General features: G+C 53.6%; 2 protein-coding genes across 3 annotated transcripts in view; one reads left to right on the top strand and one right to left on the bottom strand.

The window, feature by feature from the left end:
* Positions 1-24876, top strand: part of MMP28 (matrix metallopeptidase 28) — a 30618-nt gene extending 5742 nt beyond the window's left edge. The window contains exons 1-8 of one of the 2 annotated variants that reach the window (XM_078063762.1): positions 2048-2188; positions 6105-6184; positions 6400-6587; positions 11532-11756; positions 13596-13841; positions 15135-15284; positions 15596-15763; positions 16606-24876. In XM_078063762.1, coding sequence (XP_077919888.1) covers positions 6464-6587; positions 11532-11756; positions 13596-13841; positions 15135-15284; positions 15596-15763; positions 16606-17000 — 1308 coding nt within the window. In that variant the 5' untranslated portion in view covers positions 2048-2188; positions 6105-6184; positions 6400-6463 and the 3' untranslated portion in view covers positions 17001-24876. Of the gene's footprint in view, positions 1-2047; positions 2189-6104; positions 6185-6399; positions 6588-11531; positions 11757-13595; positions 13842-15134; positions 15285-15595; positions 15764-16605 lie in introns of those variants that run through there. The other variant, XM_036094464.2, reaches the window with a different exon arrangement.
* C2H17orf50 (chromosome 2 C17orf50 homolog) lies at positions 18758-19958 on the bottom strand. Its single transcript, XM_036094466.2, has 3 exons — positions 19934-19958; positions 19060-19393; positions 18758-18968 (listed from the first exon to the last, which is right to left on the bottom strand). Exons 1-3 carry the CDS (start codon positions 19956-19958, stop codon positions 18758-18760), a joined length of 570 nt encoding a protein of 189 aa, XP_035950359.2.
* Positions 24877-25433: the final 557 nt, after the last annotated feature.

Here is a 25433-nt window from a genome sequence, read left to right as displayed (position 1 = left end):
TCATGGGGGAGTCTGCTGGAGATTTTCTCTCCCAGTTTTGCTCCTGCAGTTCTTTGATATGGAGGATGTTGCAGGCACTCTGGAGACATAAGACTGAGAGCTGCCCTTCCCAGACTTACCTAACAAAATTCCTTTCCGGCAATAAAGCTCTGTGACTATAGCTTTTTAATGGGACAACCGTCATAAAGCTTTCCCAGGGTATCTTATCTTCTTACTGGATTTTCACGGCACTCCTGTGAGAAAGCTAAGGCGTTCTTACCTGTATGTCACACCTTGAGGCACAGAGAGGTTAAGTACTTTGTCATAGCTCACACAGCTAATCAGTTGCAGAGGCAAGGCTATGATAATAGATGAAGCTGGAGTACATTTTAGCTCTAATCCAACCCTTTCATTTTATGGAAGAAGAAATGGAGGCCCAGGTGCGCCTGGGTGGCTCAGTCAGTTAAGCGTCTGCCTTCTGCTCAGGTCATGATCTCAGGGTCCTGGGATGGAGCCCCGTGTCATCTGTCATCGGGCTCCCTGCTCAGTGGGAAGTCTGCTTCTCCTTCTCTCCCTGCCCCTCCCCTCACTCATGCTCACTCTCTCTCAAATAAATAAATAAAATATTTAAAGAAAGAAAGAAAGAAAAGAAATAAACAGAGGCACAGAGAGGGACAGAACTTGCCTAAGAACACACAGGTCTTAGTAGCACAGGAATAAAACTCAAGACACAGCCCAGGGCTCTTGCTCTGCCAGGCCAGTGACTCAGAGTTCTTGACTCAGGCCTCAATTTATTTTGCTACACCTCATTGCTAGTCTTGCCCTGCTCAGAAATGGCCAGAAATTTCCCCATCCCTCGGGCACTAAATGGGCTGGGCTCTATATACCCTTCCATGGCAAGTCAAGACAGATGCGGGACTAGAACCCCCAGAGTTCTAATCCCACTCAGCTTTCTGGGTCGCAGGGAGAACCGTTTTCATTTTACTCAGACACCACAGCCACTCCCAGAACTTCTCAGAGGCGACTCCCCAGGGAAGTGGCCCCAGCCCTGACCAAGTGGGTGAGGCAGGTTGTCACAAGATTTAGGCCTGAGCAGGGTGAATCACAGAAGGGGCACGGTCCTCCAGCTTCCTCTCCACTCAGCTTAAGCCTTGGGCTCCACAGGAGAGAGGATGGGTGGAGAACGGGGCAAAGAGAAAACCTGGTGTTTGGAACCGCAAGGCAGAGAGGAGCAGCCAGGACACGGCCTTCATGCAGGGGAGTGGGGGTGACCCCAGGTAGAGCTCAGGGGGTCCCTAAGAGAACACAGGACAAGCCCTGGGGAAGCTCCAGCCTGGAAGGGAAATGACTCCTCCAAGGCGTTAGTGGTCGAGCTGGAATGAGAACAGGAGTTCTACCTCCTAGTCCTGTGTCTCTTTCTGGGATCCCTTTACCACGTGTCACCGGCCCCCCACCTCTGCTCTTTCCCCCATGCAGACAGGGCACTTCTGTAACCTTTGCAGGGGAAACTGAGGCTTGGCAAATGGGCTCACCGAAGAGGGTTAGGGACAGCTGCAGGAGCCGAGGGTGTGGTTCTGCCTCCACTCAACAGAACTTCAGGGTACTCAGCACTGAGGATATGAAGGGCCTCTTCCTATACGTAATTTTAAAGTGTTCATATTAAAATACAAATGTTCATATTAAAATAAGTGTAAGGGAATCCTTAAGTTCTGATAATTGCTATTATAATACTTCAGTGCAGGCCACCTGGGTGGCTCAGTCGGTTAAGCATCTGCCTTCAGCTCAGGTCATGATCCCAGGGTCCTGGGATCGAGTCCCGCATCGGGCTTTCTGCTCAGGAGGGAGTTTGCTTGTCCCTCTCCCTCTGCCCCTCCCCACCCCACCTTGTGCGCTCTCTCTCTCTCTCTCTAAAATATTCATTTATTCAAATAAAATCTTAAAAAAATACTTCAGGGCTTTTGTGGAAATATAAAATGTCAAATTCTTAAAATTTATTTTTCTCATTCTCACGTGCTCATACTGCCTCCTGGGAATTCGGCTCTGCCTTGCAACCCACAGGGTGCCAGAGACCAGTCAGGAAGAGAGGCCCAGGATTTCCCCTCTGATGGACCCCTAAAAAAGGCCTCCACCCTCATCCTGCCCTCCAGTCCACCTTGCCTGCCAAAGTACCAGACACGGCAGCCCAGCCAGGAAACAGGAGACGCCGCTAGTCAGTATCCCCTCCCTTCTGCTCTGTCCAAGACTTCATAGTTCCAGAACCGGAGCCAACTTTCTGATAAGGGCTGGGTGGGTTTGGGGGGAGGAGCACAGGGAGTGCCAGCCTGTTAGCCTGTGACCCGGTCTCTCCTAAGTCACTCAGCAAATCGGCTTCAAAGGGGACACTGAGTTTCCGACTTCCTTTAGAAAGCCACTCTATCCATCCTCACCAAGGGAAGGGGAGGAGACAAGGAAGAGAATCAGGCACTTGGCTGGGGCGGGGCAAGTCTAAGATAGAGCACCTGAATTGAGAACAGAGCTCTAACTGCCTTGTTCCGAGCAGTTCCCGTCTTATAGACGGGTTGCATTCCAAAAGTCTGTTAATTTTTCTACTAAGGTAAATCAACTAGATCAACTGTTTATTATTTACTATGTATGCTGATAGGCATTGCTTTACTTAATCCTTCTGAGAATTGGGGCGCCTGGGTGGCTCAATGGTTAAGCATCCACCTTTGGCTCAGGTCATGATCCTAGGGTCCTGGGATTGAGTCCTACATTGGGCTCCTCGCTCATCAGGGAGTCTGCTTCTCCCTCTGCCTGTCATTCCCCCTGCTTGTGCGTGCGCTCTCTCTCTCTGTCTCTCTCTCTGACTGATAAATAATAAATAAATAAATAAATAAATAAATAATAAAATCTTTAAAAAAAAATAAAAATCCTTCTGAGAATCCTGTGGGGGTTATTCTTGTTTTCACATTACGGGCGAAGAAACGGAAGGCTCAGAGATGCTAAGTAATTTGTCTCTGGCCACCCAGAGTCAGGGTTGGGAACAGATTCTTGATTCCAAGCCCAGTGGCTATTCCATGATGCCATACTATTTTGGGCAATAAATGGTCTTCCAGATTAAGCCACTAGAACTCCTTTAATCCATTATGCATCCCAAAATAGTGCACATTTGGAAAGGGAAAAAAGAAAATAGTACTGAAATATGAATAAATTAGTGTAGAAAAATAACGAAATGGACTTGGGAAGTGGTCTGTTGTCCAGAATAAGGATTCCTTATGGAAAGTGGCTTTATTGAGAAGAGGATGTGGAAGTCGCTGAGGGCAGATATAATGAAATTCACAAAGCCAAGACTGGGTACTTGCAAAGGCTTAGGAGCTTGCCCGTCCTGGCTCTTCGTATCTAGTTTTTGTTCTCAATTTGCACCTTTTCCTCGAGGCAGCAGCTGTGATTGGTGTTGATTCAAGAAATGCAGCAAAGGAAAGTGAGTAAGAGAACAATGAAGACAGAAAATTATTTCCATATAGGTAACACAGCCAGGAGGGCTAAACAAGGAGAGACGATGTGTGTCTGTATAGGAATTAAGCAGCCGAGGTGACATTTCTTTTAATCCATCGATGAGGCTTTCTCAGGGACAAGGGCAAGCAGGGAGCCAAGTGCATGGTTTCCCCGAAGGGTAGGGCTGGTGATAGGTAGGGACGATGAGTCGCACGCTTCTCACCACTGGCCTCCACACACGTGGTCACGGGGAGAGCAGCTTCCAGGTGTGTGAGGGCAGGTGGTGGCGAAAAGGCATTTGGGCCATGAGATGTTCTCCAGTTACAGTAACTTCCTCAGGGGATGACACCCAGGTCCACCGCCATCACATCATCCACATGCTGGAAGATTCTGGCTTCTCCCTTGAGTTCTGGGATCCTACAACTAATGCCACTTGACATCACCGCATGGATCTTACTTGCATCCACGCCCATCTGGCCCCCCTCTGGTTTCCTTATGCCGTCTCTAGCTTCACCATCCAAGGCGAACATTGAGGAGCCATCCCGGATTCCTCTCTTTCTTTCAGTCCTCACAATTAACCCACCTGAATCAGGACTCAACTAAAGTTCCCCTTTCCTACCCTGGGTGGCAGTCCTGCCTCTCTCCCTGTGGCTTCATCACATGTCCTCCTTCTTCACACTCACTGTGCTCTAGCCTTCCTCTGTCCCTCAGACACATCACCACGGTTCCTAGCTCAGGGCTCTGCGTGCGCTCCTCCTCTGCCTGGAACAGTCTTTCCCACCTCACTGCATGGCCAGCTACTTCTCACTCTTCACGACTCACATCAAATATCAGCTCTGCAGAGGGTCCTGCCCTGACCTCCCTGGTGGAAAGTTTCTCGTTAAGTTATTCTCAATCGGGGCGCCTGGGTGGCTCAGTCGTTAAGCGTCTGCCTTCGGCTCGGGTCATGGTCCCGGAGTCCTGGGATTGAGCCCCGCATCGGGCTCCCTGCTCCACGGGAAGCCTGCTTCTCCCTCTCCCACTCCCCCTGCTTGTGTTCCCTCTCTTGCTGTGTCTCTCTCTGTCAAATAAATAAAATATTTTAAAATAAAGTTATTCTCAATCACATCACCCAGTTTCTTTTCTTTATAGCACCCAAACTGTCTCCTTCACTTGTTATCTGTGTTGCTACTGTCTGTCTCTATCCACAAGTCTTGTTGGTCATTGCACCTGACAGTGTACCTCGTACATTGTATGAATTAACAAATGAGTGAATGAAAAGAGGAAGTTGGGGCGCCTGGGTGGCTCAGTTGGTTAAGCGACTGCCTTCGGCTCAGGTCATGATCCTGGAGTCCCGGGATCGAGTCCCACATCGGGCTCCCTGCTTGGCAGGGAGTCTGCTTCTCCCTCTGACCCTCCTCCCTCTCATGCTCTCTGTCTCTCATTCTCTCTCTCGCAAATAAATAAAATCTTAAAAAAAAAAAAAAATTAAAAAAAAAAAAGAAAAGAGGAAGTTGCAGGTTTCTAATTCAAAAGTTACTTTTTTTTTTAAGATTTATTTATTTATTTACGTAATCTCGACACCTAATGTGGGGCTCGAACTCACAACCCTGAGACCAAGAGCCACATGCTCCTCCAACTGAGCCAGCCAGCTTCCCCCCAAAACTACTTTAACACTATTTTTTTAAAGATTTTATTTATTTATTTGTCAGAGAGAGAGCACAAGCAGAAGGAATGACAGGCAGAGGGAGAAGCAGGCTCCCCACTGAGCAGGGAGCCCGAGGCAGGACTTGGTCCCAGGACCCCGGGATCATGATCTGAGCCAAAGGCAGATGCTTAACCAACTGAGCCACCCAGGCACCACCCCAAAAATTACTTTTCTAAGGAGCCAAGTTTTTATACAAACCATAGAGTTGAGGGCAAGTGCATTTGTTGTTCATAGGGCCTTAAACATACCTGCTTTGGGGAGGAGGTGAATTGTTTAGGAAGAAACCAGAATAGAAAGATAACTAATTCCCAAGCCAGACATGGCAGAGCCTGTGGGTGACCAGCCCAGCTTCTGATTAATACAGGGTAACTCCCTAGACAGGCGAGATGTTTCAGGAGCAGAGCTGAGTGCATATTTATATTTATAAAAGCTGCTCTGTATGGAGCCCCTCCTAGGTGACAGGCACCATGTTAAGTGCTTTGTAGTCACTATTGTGATCAAGCCTCACCAAAAAAACCTGTAATTTATATACTGTTTCTAAGTCCCTTTTACAGATAAGGAATCTGTGGTTTAGAGAAATAGCTTCCTAACTGGGATTTAAACCCAGGCCACCGTGATTCCAGAGCCCCTAACTCTACTTGTCCAGCATGCCCTGCTAGATCCCTGACGATGCCATGAAATACTCTGGGTAGGGACTCCATGGCCAGTTTGAGAATTAAGGAAGCTAAGGTTTAGAAATATTGAGTGACTTGCCCAAGACCATCAAGGTAGTCAGTGGTGGCCTGGAACGGACGGAGTCTACGTCCTTCTGGCTTTGGTCCCAGGACTCCTTCTCCTGTAGCTCATAGACTTCACTGGGACAAAGGTGAGACTGGGCATGATGCATGTGTCACGGACCCTCAGAGACCAAGGGAGGGGAAAGGATGCCACACCGTGGGAAAGCTGACGCTCCTCTCTCCCCCAGGCATTCCTGGAGAAGTACGGATATCTCAGTGAGCAGGTCCCCAAAGACCTCACCGCGGCAAGATTCAGCAATGCCATCAGGTATGTGGGGGATTTGGGGGTGCCAGAGGGCAAGCTTGGGTCGCCTCTTCCCTCCTCCTGGATGGCTGGCCTCCCTTCTGTGTCCAAGGGTCATGCTCCATTGCTCCCCCCCCAACCCTGCCACCAGCCTCCTGCTGTCTCCAGGGAAACTCCTTGCCCTCACCCCCACCACCCACCCTCCCACTGTGGTCCTTTATCTCAATTCCTCCTGACAGGGAGTTCCAGAGGGTATCTCAGCTGCCCATCAGCGGTGTGCTAGACCCCGCCACCCTGCGCCAGATGATGCGGCCCCGCTGTGGGGTGGCAGACACAGACAGTCAGGCGGCCTGGACCGAGAGGGTCAGTGCCCTGTTTGCTGGACGCCGGGCCAAAATGAGGCGTAAGAAACGCTTTGCAAAGCAAGGTGAGCCCTGCTGAAATCTACCTAAGCCAGGATTCCCAACACCCAGAAGCCCCGTGGCCAGAGAAAAAAACCAGCCTAGCCTCGGACTGGGCTTTGTCGGTATCCTCTTCCCTAGGGCGGGAGAGGGGAGAGCAGTGGGTGAATAGAACCCCTCAAGTGGAGGGCCATGTTTGTGAACACAGACATTTAAATCAGAATTACACCAAAATGGATGGATTTTCATTATGCCGATGTTTTCCACAGCAAACCCCATCAAGCCCACTTAATTCCTTGATCAGTTAGTTATGCAGGGCAGTGAAACTGTTGCCAATGTTTTGCTTTATGTTTTCCCAAAGTTGTTTTCATCATAAGAATTATTCAACAAAGATGTGATTTACCGATCAGTTTTATTTTGTCTGTAGCACGCTTTTAACAGCCTTATTGGAATAGAATTCACACACCATAAAATTTACCCATTGGAAGTGTACCACTCAGTGTTTTTTAGTATATTCGCAGAATTGTGCAACCATTACCATAATCTAATTCCAAAACACTTTCATCACCTCCAGAAGAAACCCCATGCTCCTTAGCGGTCACTCCCCTCCCCCTCTCCCCGCCCCCTCTCCCCAGCTCCTGACAAGCACCCATCTGCTTTCTGTTTCTATGGATTTGCCTATTCTGGACATTTCATCACTGCTCATTTTATACATCACAGTTCCTGCTGCTGTGATTCTCCGTTTGTGGTTTTGGTTTTATCTTTCTTTCTCCTCCTCTTCCTCCTTTTTGTCCAGATCCAATCTTCCAGGGTCAAATGTTACAGACCTAAGATTTCTGAAGATTTGATTCTTCTGTCAATTCTTCATCAATAACGAGTTTTACTGTGTGCAATTTTAACATCTTCTTTGTACTAAGTCTAATTTTCTCTGACCTGATTTCTGCAGTTTTTAGGATTTCTAACAAGATGGGGTTGTTGAGTCAGGTTTTCATCTATAATCAAATTTACCGCGAGCACTTTGGGCCATTGTCTCTTTTAATTTGCATTAACTACTTGCAGCAACAATATCCATTATGAACAGAACACAAGGTTCATAGGTCATTTTTATTTCTTCGCTAGTCCATAAGGAAGCTGTGGGTGTTCCCCTCAGCTATTGGAGGATGGCAGTGATGGGGTCCGAATGCTGGGGTCGAGAAGTCCTTGGTGTCAACATGTTCTGCATCCCACTGGGTTTCTGGACCACAGAGGTAGAACAGAGGCGCAGCGTGAGCTGGGACAGCATTCCTGGAGCTGGGGCTCTGGGCTCAGCAGTGTGTCACTGCTCCATTTCCTCATCTAGGACATAGGCTCTTTCTGGTTGCAAAGTAGAGATGGGCCTTGATCACCAAGGGGAGGGGGCTTGCTGTGGAAGGTGGGGCGGCCCCAGACCCAGTCTCAGCAGTGGCATTTCCAGGCTATAGGTGGTCTCCCAGAGAACGGGGATGATGCCTCCTGGGCATCCAGGGCACAACCTGAGCACCAGAGATACTACCTTCTGGCAGCATCTTCTCATGGGAGTAGCTGATGGAACCCATTTGGTGCCGTTCAAATTGGAGCATCCATTTGGAACAGAGATTCAAGCTAAGGCATCTCCCAGGCAGGTAGCCTTGCCCTACCAGCCTAGCCCCATGTCACTGTCTGACCCTGATCCCTGGTCCAGACAGCAGTGGCTCAGGTTAGATGGAGACTTTCTTGTTCATAACCTGAACCACAGCAGCTCGACTTCCTTTACCCACTGAGTGAGAAGACCTTCCCTAGAAAGGAGCTGTATGCTTGGCAGGCACTGAACACTTCCTATGCCTTCCTTTGGAAAATGTATTCTTAACAGTTGACCCTTCCTGAGCATTTATGATGTGCCAAGTGCAGTTCTAGATGGGTTAAGTCACGTAATCCCATAACAACCCTAGGAGATAGGGACCATCATTATCCTCATTTTACAGAGAGCCAAACTAAGGGACAAAGAGCTTAGGAAACTTCCCCAGGGCCACATAGCCAGAGTGTGGCCAAGCCTTCTCATCACTGGGAGGACTGAGTGAGATTCCCCATGTGAGAAACCCCAGAACACGGGTGGCGGCTTTAAAAATGATGTGGATTTCTAGGCCAGTGACTGTCTACTCTGTGGGCAAATGCTCTCTTGACGAAGTCGGGTTCCAGGGTAGGGTTGCCAGACAAAATATAAGACGTTCAGTTAAATTTGGATGTCAGGTGAACAACAAATCATTGTTTTGTGCTCACTTTTATACCAAAAAAAAAGAAAAATTTTGTTATTTATCTGACATTCAAATTTAACCAGGTGTTCCATGTTTTTATTTGCTAAATCTGGCAACCTCATTCCAAGTGTCTGGTCCCCTCTGTGCTTACGGGGGAGATTTTCAATCCCCCTCGGTCCCCCAAGGAGCTAGGGGGGAGGGTAGGGGGTCCAGGGGTGAATCTGGGGTGGAAAAGGAAGGAGAAGAGAGTAGGCATTTACTGAGCACCCACCACATGCCCGGCATCCATACATTCTAGTTCATTTGCCTTCTCATTTTTACCACAAGTAAATCTTACCAACCACACTTTGCAAATAAGGAAACTAAGGTTTGGAGAGATTCCATAATTTGCTATGTAAGGTTGCGAGTAGAAGTGTTGGGATTCCGACCAGCTTCTTTCCACAGTATCCGTTGCCTGTTGGGAGTCAGGTGTCTAGGTCTCCACTCCTCCCCATGTCCTTGTCTTTCCCTCTTACCTTTTGGATTTGGGGGCAAGGGCGTGGGCGGTGCACTGCCAGGTGCTTCTGTGGCCTAGAGGTCACTGCAGAATCCAGCCTGGCCTGGGCCAGAGTTCAGGATGGGGCCTGGGGTGGCCAGGCTGCTCTAAGAGGAAGAGGATGGAGAGAGGGCTCAGGCTGCTGGTGAGGGTAGGTGGTGGGGGGAGGGGGGGTTCTTCCTTCTTGGCAGGCACACCAACCACCCCTCTCAAGGAAAATTAACCATTTTCTCTCAGTCCTGTACCTATTTGTCCTCCCTGTCCTCCTCCAAAGACACACGAGCCTGTGTGCACACACACACACACACACACACGTGCACACACACACACACACACGTGCACACACACACACGCGCGCGTCCACAGAGGATTTTTATCCTGCGAGCTGTCACCTTCCCTTTCTTGCCCATTGAGCGAAGCCCCCCTCTAATGCAAAGAGGCAGAAGGACCTGCCTCACACTTCTAGCAGCTTGAAGGTGGGCAGCGAGAGCCTGGGAGTCGGTCAGCCCCAGCAGGGTGTGGAAGTGCCCAGAGCCAGCCAGTCCAGAGCCCTCCGAGTCACCTCTGGACCCCAGGCCTTCCCTCTGCCTTCCTTGTCTCCCTCCCTTCCTAAGAATCCTTCCCCCTTCCCTCCCTGAGTGTTGGTCAGTGGCTGGGAGGGGTTGGGTGGCTGCCAGACCAAACAGGCCTGGGAAGGCAGCATTGCCTGGAATGGAGCTTGGCTCAGGGTGGGAGAAAAGACATTCCCCTCCCCCACTTCCATGGGGAATAGGGAGGGAAAGGGCACTCAGCTCTCTAGCACCCTCCCTTCCATCTGGAGAATTTCAGCTCATGCAGAGCCCCTGCTTTGACCCGTGGGAGCCATGTTCAGGCAAATTATAAGCCTTGAGTCTTAGCAAATGTGCCTGTTTACCTGTGTGGTGTAGTAGAAAGCGCACTGGGTCAGATGTCAGGGCCTGGGCTCGGGGCCTAGCTCGGCTACTCACTCATTCTGTGACCCTGGGCAGGTCCCTTCCCCCGATCTCAATTTCCCCAGAACAGAGCAGAGAGGTCGGATGAGGAGATGGCCAAACTTCCATGACTTCAGCCCTCCTCCCTGGTTCAGGCAAGGACTTCCCCGAGGCAAAAGGGCAGGCTGTCTGAACCTTCAGTTGTTCCTCCAAGGAGAGAGAGGGCTGTGTCCACTGGCCAGGCTTGCCTACTTGTCACCCATACCTCAGGAATTCTGGTCCATTTGGGAAACTGAGGCCCCAAAGATCACATGAAACCTATGCACTCCCTGGGCCCATGAGGCCTGCCTGGGAGCTGTGAGTCTTCCAGCTGGGGTCACAATCTCAGCCCCTGAGCTTGCCAGGCTCAGAAATAGCCCATGAAAAACTCAGGATCTGGACCTTCTAAGCACCCTGGTCCTGGGTGTGTGGTGAGCTGCAGGGGGACTCAGTTGACCTGAGGCTTGGGCAAGAGGCCAGAGTCTTTCTTAGGTCCAGGGGAGGAACTGCAGTTCTGGGCAAAGGAATAGAAGCTCGTAGCTAAGTGGAGATGGAAAAATTTCTCTCTGTCTCAGTGAGTGACAAAACACACCCTTTGTTCTTATTTGTTTTCACCTCGGAGCTCTCCAGAGTCCCTGAGGAAGTGAGGGGGAGGGCCAGGGGTCAGGGAAAGACCTCTAATAAATGGGTCTTGGTAGCTTGTCGGCAGCAGGCCTGCGGCACTGGAACGGGAAGGGCAGGCGGTTGTGAGGGGAGGAGAGGAGGAAGGGGTCACAGCTGGGGCCCCAGGGGCCCCATCTCTCCTCTCCCCCCGCCCCAGTAGGCAGGGGTAGGGATTTGCTGCCAGCAAGAGGTGCAGAGCGGCTTTCAGGCTCAGCCCAGGCTGTGAGGAAGAAGACCTCAGACCAGAGAGTCCTTCAGGTTGGGGGCTTTTCCTGGGCAGAGGTCACCTCTCCCCGAGGAACTTCCCCATGCCAAGCCACTAGACTGGGGCCTCTCTGGGACAAGGGTAGACCTGTCAGCTCGAGAGCAGTGTCTCCCCAGCCAGACGGGCTCTTCCCAGGACAAGGGCTGTGTTACTCCCCTTCAAATCCAGGACTCCCTGGAGGAGGGCCTATCTCCGCCTCATACGGGTCCTTGGGGACCAGCCCGGGTTCCGCAGGTGGGTGTGACCGACGCGGCCTCTCCGCTTGGCAGGCAGCAAGTGGCACAAGCAGCACCTCTCCTACCGCCTGGTGAACTGGCCACAGCACCTCCCGGAGCCGGCCGTTCGTGGGGCCGTGCGTGCCGCCTTCCAACTGTGGAGCAATGTCTCGGCGCTGGAATTCTGGGAGGCCCCAGCCACAGTCCCCGCTGACATCCGCCTCACCTTCTTCCAAGGGGACCACAACGACGGGCTGGGCAACGCCTTTGATGGCCCAGGTGCTGACACGGAGGCTCTCTCTCATGTGGCAGGAGGGGAACCCACCTGGGAGAGGCAGTCTGGGGAGGGCAATGGGGCCTTTCCTCTCCCTTTGGCCTTGGCCAAGCTGGATCCACCTTCAAAGAACCCTCAGTCTCCTCCTCTGTAGAATGGGAACAATGGTTTCTGCCCAGTTGTGTGCCACATGGCTGAAGGGAAGGCCAGATGAGGTTCTGCATGGAAAGTGCATTGTAGATTCCAGAGTATTTTCTGGGAGAAGCTTCTGAGGTCCTGTCATCTGTCCTCTGCCTCTAGACAGGCCTGTGCCTCTCCTGTTCTCCAAGAGTGGGTGTTCTCCCGACCACCACCCTAAAAACACCCAGAGGCCACCACTACCCCACTCCAGCCCTCCCCACGCCCACTTCCACAGTCACTGCCGCAGGGCAAGAGGCACTCTATCCCCTACCCGCCACCGAAGGGCTTCGCATTCGCACAGCCCAGCCAGTTCTCCTGTTTGCCGCCAAACTGAAGGCTTACGGCAGCAATTTAAACTGCTCTCCTCCTATTCTGCCCAACCCTGGCCTTCAGAACCTGACTGCAGGCTACCTGTGCATCGCCCACCCCGTCCCTCTCCCCCCACCCTAATGATGAAAGGAGCCCTGACTAGACCCCTTCACGCTGGGGACTCGAGCCCTTGTATGGCCTGGGAATTTGGGCCCTCACCTCCCTTGCGCTCCTCTACTTGGCATCAAGCCCACTCTGAGCAAAGCCCACGTCTAGGCCCTGCTGCTGGGACCCAGGTTAGGACTGGGAGAAATCTAAGCTTTTCAAGAATCCACATGTAACACATATGTCTTCTTGCATGTAACTCACTTCACCCCTGCTGTCTACATGAAATGTTCATGCCTATACTCGGCTGGAGTGTGGCGGCTAAGACAGCACGGGACTGGGAGAAAGCTCTCTGATTTGGGGCAGGCGCTTTGTCTGAGTTTAGGTGTTCTCTCTCTGAAACCTGCCATCTGTCTCCCAGGATTAGTGGGAGGAGTGAGCGGAAAGGGCTAACATTGCTCGGACAGCTCGAGGCATATCCAAAACAGGAGGCACGTATTGGTCCACACATGGCCCACGTCCACACCCCAGGCGGCTCTCCTTTAATGGTGGTCAGTCCCGGTTGGCCTGGGATCCAAGAAGGCAAGGCTGGAAGCGCCCCCAGCAGGCTTCTAGGCCAACATTATCACCGAGCCTTTGGCTGACCCCTGCCCCTGCAGAAAGTGAATCGTGAAGCCTGGGGTCCTGGGAACTGCGTAACTGATAAGCTCCCCCTGGGGCATGCCACAAGCTGGAACATCATTGATCCAGTTCACTCCCTCTGCTCACTCCTACTACAGGAGGTAGAGACCCACAGAGGGGCCCCAGGAGAGAAAGGCAAGAACACAAAAATAGATATACTTTTTATTAAAGAGACTATACATACCCATAAACACACCCAGCACGCCGATCAAGAATCGACATTACCATCATCCAGAAGGTCCCATCGTGCCGACCTCTGGGGTAACCACTATACCTATTCCTACCTAGATCTTTGTGAAAATAATTCCTGTGTAGCATTCATTATGGGCTAGGCACGAAATATGATATGTAACCTACTCGTATACACATATCCCTCTGTAATCCCCAGAGCAACCCCGTGAGGAAGAAGCAGCTCATTATCATCATTCCCATTCCAGATCAGAGGGAGCGCTACTTGCCCAAAGTCACACAGCTAGCGAATAGGAAAACCGGGATGGAAACCCAGGCAGTTAGGCCCCACGCTGTATGGACACCACGCTGCCTCCCCTGACCCTCTGCGCCGCCTGCAGGGGGCGCCCTGGCGCACGCCTTCCTGCCCCGCCGGGGCGAAGCGCACTTCGACCGCGACGAGCGCTGGTCCCTGAGCCGCCGCCGCGGGCGCAACCTGTTCGTGGTGCTGGCGCACGAGATCGGCCACACGCTCGGCCTGCCGCACTCGCCGGCGCCGCGCGCGCTCATGGCGCCCTACTACAAGCGGCTGGGCCGCGACGCGCTGCTCAGCTGGGACGACGTGCTGGCCGTGCAGGGCCTGTATGGTGAGCCCCCGGCCCGCCGCCCGTCCCCCTCCCGCCCCCGGGGCCCGCACGCCCGCGCGGCGAGCAGCAGCCGCCGTCGGAAGCGCGGGAACCCGGCCTCCCCGCCACCGGTCCCTCGCGATCCCGAAGCCGCGGCTCCCCTCACATCCAAAAAAGCCCCCCGCGCCTGGCCTGTCCATCCCAACCAGGTCCCGCGCACCGCCCTCCCTGGCGCTCTGATTCCCCAGAGTCCTGCCCGACCCCGGCCTCGGCGGTCCCTCTCCCATCGCTGCCCCATCAACCCAGACCCAGTCCCCCGTCCCACCTCTCCCCCCGTCCCAGCCCTCGTTCCTGCCCCGCTTGCTCTCCCGCAGCCGAGCCCCCTCGCTGGCGCTGGTGCTGCTCCCCTCCAAGCCTGGGCCTCTGCCTCGAGGTAGACCCAGCCGAGGTTTCCCCCCTACTCCGGCTCCTTCCAGAATGAACTGGCCAGTGCTGCCTCCCAACCGGCCACGGCTGGCTCCCTCAGAGTGCCTGGTGCGTAGGCAGGGCAGAGCCCTGGGTTCAAGTCACCGTGCCATTCCTGATAAGCAGTTGCTCGGGGGCAAAGCATCTCCCCGCGGAGAGCTCTCAGTTTTACCTTCTGAGAAAAGGGATAATCATTGAGGCCCTGCTTCCCTCACAGGGCTATTGGCCCTAGGTTTCTGTAGCCTAAGGAACGTACGCGAACAGCTGCTATTTCGTGAGTGTATACTATGGGCCAGACACTTAACACACTCATGAGGTGTCTGTCCACAGATGGGGAGAACGGGGCTCAGAGAGGTTAGATAACTTGTCCAAGGTCACACAGCTAGAAAGTTGTAGACCAGGATGCAGGAGCTGGTGCCAAATTCTAAGCTTGTTGGACTCTGCCTCACTCTCATAAGTGAAGTATGGTGATGTAATTATTATGATTGCTGTAACTATCGCAGCCTGGGCTCCTGAACTCTGCCCTCATGCCATCTGTGTTGCCCAGGACTCAGGGAAGAGAACCTTCTGCTCTTCTTAGTGCCCAACTCTTGTGTGGTCCCCCACTCCAGTTTTAGCTCAGTAGGGTTCTCTTTCCCAGACTTTTCGGAGGAGAGAGGACTTTTGAGTTTAGTGCTATAGTTAATAATACCGACAACCAAGGACAACTCTTAGCCCCCCACCCCCCACACTCCTTCCCTGCCTCCCATACCAGATCATGGTGGAAGGAGCCAGAAAGGAGGTCTTGAGCCCTCCACACATGTCCCAACCAGTGTGTGTGCTCTCTCTCTTCTCTCCTTCCCCATGAAGGGAAGCCCCAGGGGGGCTCCGTGGCCATCCAGCTCCCAGGAAAGCTGTTCACTGACTTTGAGGCCTGGGACCCCCACAGACCACAGGGAAGGCGCCCCGAAATCCAGGGTCCTAAATATTGCCACTCTTCCTTCGATGCCATCACTGTAGGTAAGATGGTCCCCCCTGCGCCTGGCTTCCTTTTTCTTTCCTCCCCCACATCTCCAGGGGTCTCCAGAGCTGGAATACGAGGTGGGGTTATGAATAATAAATCCAGAAATCCCAAGCCACAAGCATTCTGCAGGGGTAGCAAGCCCACGCCAAGCAAAACACTGCTTCCTTCTGCGCGCCTTCCCTTTGCCCCAGCTGTGCACGCTACAGCCTCTCGCCTGAGTTTGGGAAGCTGGTTCTAGGAAAGCACCTTCCCTGGAAGGAAGGCGAGAGACTGATGGTCACTCCTCAACTCTCTTGTCTCCGGACAGACGGGCAACAGCGACTGTACATTTTTCAAGGAAGCCACTTCTGGGAGGTGGCGGCGGACGGCAATGTCTCAGAGCCACGCCCACTACAGGAAAGGTGGGCGGGGCTGCCCCCCCACATTGAGGCTGCTGCGGTGTCATTGGACAGTGGGGACTTCTACTTCTTCAAAGGTACCAGCCCTGGGGCAGAGGAGAAAATTGAGGCCTAGAGAAGGGAGGTGTTCTGTCCAAGGTCAAAAGAGGGGAGGGGTGTCAATTCCACTCTGAACCTGCGGCCCCAGGGAACTCTACCAGGAGGTTCCTTCAGGGATGGATTGCAGGGCATGGGCGTTGAGGTTGTCCCAGAGAGAGAGGGTGGGAGAGCTGCAGAGAAGAGTCTAGAAGGGGAGCAGAGGACCACTCCTGAGCTCTGCAATCCAGCGGGAAAGTCCTGCTTCCTTGGAATCCTGGCTGTGCGAGGTTGGGCCTGTCACTTGGACTTGAATTACCTTGAATGGGGAAAATAATCCCTCAGGTTTGTTGGGGAAGGAGGATTAAAACATAATGTCGCGAGGAGCGTGCAGTCTATTATGTGAGTAAATAGTTTCTTTCATTCATCCAACAAATACTGAGTGCCTTGGATGCACTAGACACAATTGGAGGTGTTGGGATACAGTCATGAACAAAACAAAAATTCCTGCCCTCATAGAACTATGTGTAGAAATGGTGGTGACTGGCCTTCCCTATGGTCCACTGCCCATTCAGGGAGGGGGCCTGCTGCCCACTTCCCGCGGATGCTCCCGCTGCGCTGTCTGCCCTCTGCTGACACCTGCTGGAAGTCTAGACCACTACAGTCCCGGTGGGACCATCTTACCTACGAATTATTAGTACTGTGTGATCCATCTTGATAATCACAAATACTAACCACCCTGGGCTCCAACATGAGGGGGAGCACAGGTCTGGGGGGACAGGTGAGGTGGAGGACCAAAGGGTGAGAGCCACCAGCTCACCCTGACTCTCCCGATGCCCTACAGGGAGCCGATGCTGGAGGTTCCGGGGCCCCAAGCCAGTGTGGGGTTCGCCACAGCTGTGCCGGGCGGGGGGCCTACCCCGCCACCCCGACGCGGCCCTCTTCTTCCCGCCTCTGGGCCGACTCATCCTCTTCAAGGGTGCCCACTACTATGTGCTGGCCCGAGATGGACTGCAGCTGGAGCCCTACTACCCGCGAGGCCTGGAGGACTGGGGTGGTGTCCCCGAGGAGGTCAGCGGCGCCCTGCCACGGCCGGACGGCTCCATCGTCTTCTTCAGAGATGACCGCTACTGGCGCCTTGACCAGGCCAGACTGCGGGCGACCGCCTCGGGCCGCTGGGCCGCAGAGCTGCCCTGGATGGGCTGCTGGCACGCCAACTCGGGGGGCTCCCTGTTCTGAAGATGCACCAATTGCAACAATTCACCCCTTAGTGAATTGTTGGTGCCCTTGTGGCCAACGTGTGTCCCCTGCCCCAGGAACGGGACCTGCCTTGGAAGCCTCTGAGCTTCCCTGCAGAAGACCAGACAGGAAAGTTTGTGTTTGTTTCCTGGAGAATTGCTTTGTGCTCTTAAGACACTGATCTTTGTGGGATCAGTCCAAGGAGAAGCCAAAAAGGGTCTCAAACCCCACAGCCCTTTCCCAAAGGACTCTCCTCCCCAAGCCTCGGGGATTTTGTTTCTTCTGCTAAAGGTGCACTTCCTGTCCATGAGGCGACAGCACTGGGCGGCCAGGGAGGATGCAAAACTCGATGGAGAGGTTGGGACCACTTTGCAAGACTGTCTCCTTCTCCTGAGGACCTCCCTGGCTCAGTTTTTGGAGAATTGTGTCTTTTTAAATGAGAAGCCTCACCTCCAGGAAGCTTGGGTGGGTTGGGTATAAGGATTTCCAACCTCAGAGAGCCGTGGGGGTCGGGGTGGGGCGTCAGGACCCAGAGCAAGAGGGAGACTGATGCAGGCCTGCTGGGCCCCACTGGAATAAAGCGGTGCCCCCAGCTGGTGGGCCCGGAAGCAGGCATCAGCCTTCCTTGGAATGGTTTCCAGTGAGAGCACGGATGCTGGAGCAGCTGGAACAATGTTCTTTCCCGTCCAAGCCAAGACTACAGACTGTGTGTGAGTCGTCGTGATGGGGAGAGGTGGCCCGAAAAAGCAAAAAAGCTGGAGAGCCATGGGTGGCAGGGAGAGGGCGGGGGCCTCCCTGGAGGGCTGCACTGCTGCAGGCGCTGGGGTCCCTGCAGGCTGGGGGAGGCCTGGTGCTCACAATGGCCCCATTCTTCAGGCCACACATGCAGCGTTCCAGGAGCTGGATGGCTGGCCAAGAATAGCTGGGATTCCTGGAGAAGGAACCAGCTCTCCAGCCTCTCTCTCTTCTGCCTCAGCCAGTCTCAACCTTTCAGCACCTGGTTCTCTTGTCCTCCCCCCACCCCCACCCCCCACACCTGCCAGTGCCTCATTTGCACAAACACTGCAAGACCTGGCTTCCAGGGGAAGGGGAGAAGGATCTAGCAAGAGTAAGCCCTCAGCTCCCCAGGGGCATTCCTGGCCCTCAGCCTTCATTTTCGGGGGTATGGCCTTTGACTGACCTTGGATGCAAGTGCTCTGTTCCACCCTGTCCTGGGGGAGATGGAAGGAGGCGGCGCTCCGCCTGTCCTTTTCCCTCCGACCTGAACCCCGGGGAAGGCGAAGGAGGGTCTTTATCCCCCTCAAGGGAGCCACCTGGCCCCCACCTCAAGGCTCTGGCATTTTGATTAGAGGCTTTATTGAGTGATTGGAGGGGCAGGGGCAGGTTTCTCAGCCGTGAGGGAGCCCAGGGGTTAGTTTCTCTAGGCGATGCCTCCGCGCACTGGGCCAGAGGACCTGAGCTACCCCGGAGATGAATGTGAGGCTGTGCCTGGGGCGCGAGTCCGGTGGGCGGGAGGCACTGGGTGCCGCCGGGACGGGAGCCCTCGGGAGGCGCTCATGGAGGCATGGAGCCCCAGGTGATGTTGGGCTCAGCCTTGCGTGGGCGCTGGGTGACAGGTGGGCAGGCCCACGGCGACCGCGGGCCGGCTTGCGGGCTTGGAGGAGGCGCTCTGGGAAGGGGCACTTCTGGAGGAGGTGGTGGCGGGGAGGCTGGGGTCAGGCGAGAACAGAGGGCATAAAGGCTGGCGGCGGGGGCGCTCAGGGGCACCCGGCGGCCCCCGCGCCCCCCGAAGCCCGCACCTTCCGCAGATCCGAGTGCTCGAGAAGGCAGTGCGCCACGTAGGCCGGGTGGCTGTGCAGGTTCCTGCACTTCTTGCAGAAAAGGATCTCGCAGCGCGCACAGCCCCCGGCGCGCGGCGGCCGGCGCCGCGTCTCCAGCACGCACGGCGGCTCCGGGAGGCTCCGCTTCCTGCGCGGGGCCCGGGACGCTCAGTGCCCCGCGCGGCCCCGCGCCCGCCGCCCGCCCCTGCCCCCCAACCCCGACCGGGGCGCGCCCTTACCTGTCCGCGGGGGCCGCCAGGCCGCCGAGCAGCGCGAACGGGCCGAGCCAGCCCCAGAAGCCGCTGTCCGCGCGCCGCAGCAGCGCCACCTGCTGGCTGCTGGACTCCTGGCGCAGCGGGCAGTAGGACACGGAGCCCCGCTCGCGGCCCTCGCCGCCCTCCGCCTCCCGGCTCGGCGCCTCGCCCTCCGCCCCGCTCTGCTCCCGCGGCCTCGCCGCCGCCGCCTCCTCGTCCTCCTCGTCCTCCTCTTCCTCCGACCCCTCCTCTGCGGCCGCCTCCGCCTCGCTGGCCGGCGGCTCGGCCGGCTCCTTCTTCCACAAGGGGGTCTTCACTCCTGCGGGGCGGGGAGCGGGGGGAGGTCAGCGCAGGCCCGCTGTCCCCGGGGAAGAGCCGGGCACCCTGACTGCTGTCCACAACCCGACACCCCCCCCCCCAAAAAAAGGCAAGCGCCTGAAGGACAGTGTGCACGGGCTGCACCGGGTGAGACAGGGCCGCCGGGCTGCCCCACATTTCCCAGGTTTCTACTCTTCCTCGCTGAGGATTCGGGGCAGGTCACGTCGCTTCTGTCAAGCTCCGTGTCCCCATTTGGAAAAAATAGTGTTCCTGTCCAGGGCGACTGTGAGGCGGGGAGCAGGTTGCGACACACACCACCACCACCACCACCATGGGCAGACCAGTTAGGAAAAGGCTGCCCTAGGAGTGAGCCAGTTAGAAAAAGGTGTCTCCTCTTCCTTCCAGGCTTGACCCCAATTGCCAGCTGGATTTCAGCCCCCAGTGTCCCTCTGGCGGGTGCCTTTATGGAGAGCACAAACTTCATAACTCATAACAGTAATCCTGGCAGGCAGGACGTTGCCAGGCTGCCATGGGAAGTAACCTGGCCTCTCCTGGTAGGAGTCCATCATTCGGCAACCTCCCTCCCTCCCCCCGGCACCACCATGTGTCTGTCCTGCTCTCTGCTGGATCTGGGGAGCTAGACTTCCAAAGAAAAGCAGGTGGATGAGGCCAGGGAAGACACCACAGTGGTTTGCGGTGGGAAGGTCAAGAGAATTCCTATTGGTCCCCGCCCATCCTGTTTAAAGAGGTTGGGGACAAAGGGGAATGACACAATTAGTGTTTTAGCTCACATGTATCGAGCACCAACTGTATGCAGTCACTGTGCTAAATTCTTCACACATTGTGCCCCTTCACCTTCACAACCACCTCGGGTAGGGGCGAGGGAGGTAACCGAGGCCTCTGAATTTCATCTAAGACTTCCGAAACCTTTCCAAAAAAAGTTGTTTCAAAGATTCTGCCAGTTTTCGATGTTGCTGAAGCTGGAAAACCAGGGTCCACTGCACTTTTCATTAGAAAACACACCAAGGAGCCTTTTGGTTGTGAAAGGCCAGACTTAGTGCACAGCCAGAAAGGGGTACTGGAACTTTTCGAGAGAAATGGGAATAGGAAATGAGGTTAGAAAGGAAGCTGGGACTTTGGGTGCCAGGCTATGGAGTTTGGACTTTGTCCTTCAGGGGTGGGGAGCTGCTGAACTTTCCGATGGAGGGATATGCTCAGAGCTGTGTTTTAGGATGGTGTCCCTGCAGGACAGAGGGAGACCCACTTAGGCATCGTCACAGCGGTCCCGGCCAGAGAACACAAAGGTCCAAATAGCAGCAGGTGAAGATGAGGAAGCAGATGTCAAGAATATTCAGGGAAAAGAAAGAAGAGGGCTTGTACAAGTAACTGAGAAAAGGCTGAACTTCTTCTCTGGGGTCGCCATGGCGATGGGTGGGCTGGCCCACCCTGGGTTTGCATCTGCACTTGACAGGAGTCAGTGGTCCTGTCCTCCGTCCCCACCCTGCTTCCAGCCCCACTCACCATGCTTATCCATTCTTCCCAAGGCTGTGCTGCCCTCTTCCCCTGATCAGGGACTGGGATGAGACAGAGTTCCCAGAACGCATAGAACTTTGTCTGATCTCTAGGGCCCCTGTTGGATCACAAGGGGTGAGGCTAGAACTTCACCTGCCCTTAGGGTTCCACCCAGGAATAGCTGCCTTTTCTAGAGCCTCCAAGAGCACTTAAAACCCAGGTGTCCCTCCACCTTCCCTCTTGGCAAGGCATTAAAGGGGAGAAGGGGGCAGCTTTGGCCACCAGTAGACTGGGTTCAAATCCCCGCTCTGCCACATAAATATAAGAGCTACGTGACCCTCAGCATGTTGTCTGACCCTCAGTCTCTTCATCTGTAAATTAGAGATAGTCACACAGTGCCAGACTTTACCTGGCTTACAGAAAGCACTCCAAGCATTATGTTTACTTGCATCATTACGTTCTCTCCTCCCCCTTCTGTCTTCTCTCTATCCTTCCTCACCCTGGCTCCCCACTCCACTTACTTCCAGCTCATTGCCTTAGCTCCAAGAAGCCGAGGAAATGCCTCCAAGTCCAGTAGAAAGCAGGGCCCAGGCAAGAGCTGGGTGTAGCTCCCGAATGTGTGTGTGAGAATTGGGGCTTGGGGAGGGGATACTTGGGAGAACCCTTTATTTTCCGGGCCTTCAGAGTGGCCTGTGTTGGCAGAGACAGGAGTAGGCAGAGGGGTTAGAGGATGCAAACCCAGCTCTGGAGAGCCTCAGTCTGACAGGAGAAAATGTCTTGGTTTCCATCCAAGTGTGAGGAGTGGGGTCTCTTCCTCAGGCATCTCCCAGTTTAGTGGAGGTCAGTAGGTAGGATGTAGAACAGCTCTCGAGAAACTCCTAGTCCCATGGGGGCCACCCTGTCAAGAACTGGGAAGGGTCTGAAGCTTTACTCTTGCATGCTAGCAAGTTCGCTTGCCGGGGCATCGTGGGTGTGCCAAAAAACCTGAGACTCCTGGATCAGACAAAGGCCTGGATTCCTCATGGTACAGCAGCAGCAGTCTATTCCTGTCAACACAGCCTGTCCCTTTTCCCCTGAGTGCCACGGGGATGGGCCCGTGAATGCCTGCACGTGCGGGGGTTTGCATTACCAGAGAAGCTCTGAGCTTAGGAGCACAAATCTTTTGTAATGGGCAGCAAACAAACCTGCTCTTTGCTCCAGAAAGAGATGCAATCACTCTCCTCCAAGGTTGTTCACTCTATTAAACACCCTTGAAAAGTCGGTGCCTCTATTTGTGAGATAAGCAGAAATGCAAAAGGCCCATGGAGAATTGTCTCCCAGGAAACCCATTCTCCTTACATTTACTAAAAGAGCTTAGAGTCACTGTGGCTCTGGATGGCAAAATCCTAAAGCTCACTCTGGCTAATTTAAAGAGAAAGAATAGTGGGAGCTCGCAGAATGGCCAGAAGCCTTGGCAACTGGACAGGAACTATAGAAGGATTGTGAACACAGCCAAGATCACACCACAGGAACGATCCAGTTGAGAAGCCACTGTGGGGACCACCCCTGGTCACTGGCACTAGGAACAACCTTCTTGAGTCACTACCTAAGATTTAATGTCCCTGGCCAGGCCCATCCAAACCACTGAGCCTATGCTGTGGGTTTTAGGGAGCATCCTACCAAGAAGCACAAAACGGTGTTCCTCTGGTCTGGTCATTCATCTCATCCTGCCTCTCCCACTTCGATCTGCCCAGAAGCACTTTGTCATCCTTAGGGTGTTCATTCACTGTTGTTGTGGTTTTTTTTTTTTTCCCATTCACTCTTCTCAAGGGTATTTTGGGTTTTGTGGGAACTTCATAAAAAGTTGGGTTGTCATAACAAACAATAGCAGCATAAAGCCACATTGGAAATTGATCACAGAGTAGTAATAGGGTCTACAGTGAAAACACAAGAGCAGGTAATCCCCCACTACACCAGGAACAGAAGCATGCTTCCTGCTCTCAGATGCCACCTTGGAAGACCCCTTGAAAGGGGAGAAATTGTACTGATAGTGAGTCTGAATTCAAACCTGACTGGAGCTGTGTCCAAAAGAAACTGCTTAAAACCAGAAGAGAATGAGCTGCATTTTATTGGCTAGCACAAGCATTATTTCCTGCCACTCACAGAAATCTAGAGAACAAAATGAGATCAATTGTCAAAAGTAAAGCTGTAATTTTTTTTTTTAAACGTAGTCTCCACGACCAGCATGGGCTTGAACTCACGACGCTGAGATCAAGACTTGATGCTTAACTGACTGAGCCACCCAGACGCCCCTAAAGCTATAATTTTTGTACTTTTTTGGATTTTAATGTGCAAATTAATAGTACGTATAGCTCATTAACTTGTAATAACCAGGTATAACACAGAGATACTGTATTCATTTTAGTTGAGCAGCAGAGGTAAGTTACAAGAAGAAATATCCAATAAGGTGGTATGTAACGGCCACCCGAGTGGGAATATATATAACAAGACTTTGTATATATACATATATATATACAAGACTCTTCCCCTTTGAACATCATGTCCGTTAGGATGTATTTAGTTGGTGGAATATCAGAGTGCCCGACTAATAATGGCGTAAGCTTTATAAAATGTATTAGTTCACTTAAGAAGTCAGAAGTGGGGGGCTCCAGGATTGGTTCAGTGGCATGATGCGGTTGTGAGGGACCCAGACATCTTTTCATCTTTCCCCTCTGCCTTCTGTGCCTCTCTTCTTGGTTGCAGAATGGCTGCTGCAGCTCCAGGCATCCTGGCCTGGTGCAATCATGACCAAAGCAGAAAGACTCTGCAGGGCCGGGACTTCTCAGAAGCCCTCCAGCAGGCTTCTCTTTGAGCCTCAATTGGCCAGAACTGAGGCACGCACCCATCCCAAACCAACCATTTGAGAAAAGAAATGGGAGGGCCAAGATTGACCAGGCCTGGTTGTAATTGGTACCTTTGATCAAGTAGGACTCAGGGAGTATAGTTATAAAATAATCTCTTTTTTTTGCCTCCTATAGTCCCTTTAAACCTGCTCAAGGGGAAGCAAGCTTCCTTCCCTTGTCCCTGGAGGACAATTCAGACAGGTCTTGTGACTTGTTCAGAGAACTCTTAGGCCATGGAAAAGTGGTCACTGTGCTCACTGAAAGTTGATATAATGTTACATCTCCTCCCGGCTGGGGCCTGCCATGACCGGTGGCCACAATGTGATGGGGTGATGGGCAGAAGACATGGTCCTTCCTCCCTCTTCCTTCTCAGCTAGCCAACCCCTGGTGTTTGCCTTTCCTTCCCCAATCCAGGCAGTCCCTTGGGTCCAGGAGGCTACCCTGGATTCTGGGGGTCACTCATCCCCCCTGCAGCCCTAGGAATCCGCTGGTCCACTGCCATCTTCCCCTCTACTGAGCCCTTCGCTGGCTGAGTGGCACGCAGGAAGCACTCAGCCATCCTCTGTTCCAACTACAAGAAGACCGCTGGCTGATTCCAGCACAGCCCTCTCCTTGGTCCCCAGCATGGAGCAGCCAGCCAGCCCCGAGTCTGCATTTCCGATTTCCCACACAGCAGTCAGACTTCAGTTCACTGAGTCTCCCTAGTGATTAGGGATAAACATCTAGTGCTTTGATTGGTCCCATTTAAGCCCCTCTCGCTGCTTGTCCCCTTGTTTTGGGGGAGAGATGGTGATAGGCATTAGTTCCCTGTTCCGGCTGTAACAAATTATCACCAATGTAGTGGCTTCAAACAACACACTTAAGGCACCTGGGTGGCTCAGTCAGTTAAGCGTCTGCCTTCAGGGGCGCCTGGGTGGCTCAGTCGTTAAGCGTCTGTCTTCGGCTCAAGTCATGATCCCAGGGTCCTGGGATCGAGTCCTGCATCGGGCTCCCTGCTCCACGGGAAGCCTGCTTCTCCCTCTCCCTCTGCTGCTCCCCCTGCTGGTGCTCTCTCGCTCTCTGTCAAATAAATAAAATCTTAAAAAGAAAACACAGTTATTCTTTTGCAGTTCTGAAGGTCAGAAGTCTGAAATGAGTCTTTACAGGAATAAAATCGAGGTGTTGGCAGGGCTGGTTCTTTCCGGAGACTCCACGGGAGAATCTGCTCCTTGCTTCTTCCAACTTCTAGAGGCTGCAGAGTGCCTGGCTTGTGGCCCCCTCAATCTCTGCTTCAACTGGCACATCTCCTACTTCTGCAGCCAGACCACCCTCCGCCCCACACTTGTGATTACATTTAAGGTCCACTTTGACAATCTGGATTCTCTGCACGGTCCCTTTGGCCTTCTAAGGTAACATTCACAGGTTCTGGGCAGGTTCTGGGCATTAGGACGCAGCTCTCTCTGGGGGCCATTCTGTGGCCTGCGACGCAGCTGCCATTCTCTGTAAATCCTCTCCTGCTCTGCAGCAACCTTACTCTTGACATACTCTAGTGGGAGAGAAATCTGAGCATCAAGTGACCGCTTTTGGATAATGCCTCGATAAAGCGTGCATAGAGTCTTGTTCCTTTTTGGGTTTGCTGCATCTACTGCCATCTTGGACCCTCGGCAG

Source organism: Halichoerus grypus, chromosome 2 (assembly GCF_964656455.1).
Source record: "Halichoerus grypus chromosome 2, mHalGry1.hap1.1, whole genome shotgun sequence".
NCBI classification, from domain to species: Eukaryota; Metazoa; Chordata; class Mammalia; order Carnivora; family Phocidae; genus Halichoerus; species Halichoerus grypus.
The sequence above is the reverse complement of the archived record's forward strand: the minus strand, read 5'-3'. Positions and strand labels throughout refer to the sequence as shown.

Coding starts and splice junctions, on each gene's coding strand:
- C2H17orf50 (XM_036094466.2), bottom strand. CDS start 19,958: ATGGACTCCTACCAGGAGAGGCCAG. Junction 19,394..19,933: donor CTCCTACCAGGAGAGGCCAG/GTTACTTCCCAT, acceptor CCCGCCCCGCAG/GAGTGAAGACCCCCTTGTGG. Junction 18,969..19,059: donor CTGGCGGCCCCCGCGGACAG/GTAAGGGCGCGC, acceptor GGCCCCGCGCAG/GAAGCGGAGCCTCCCGGAGC.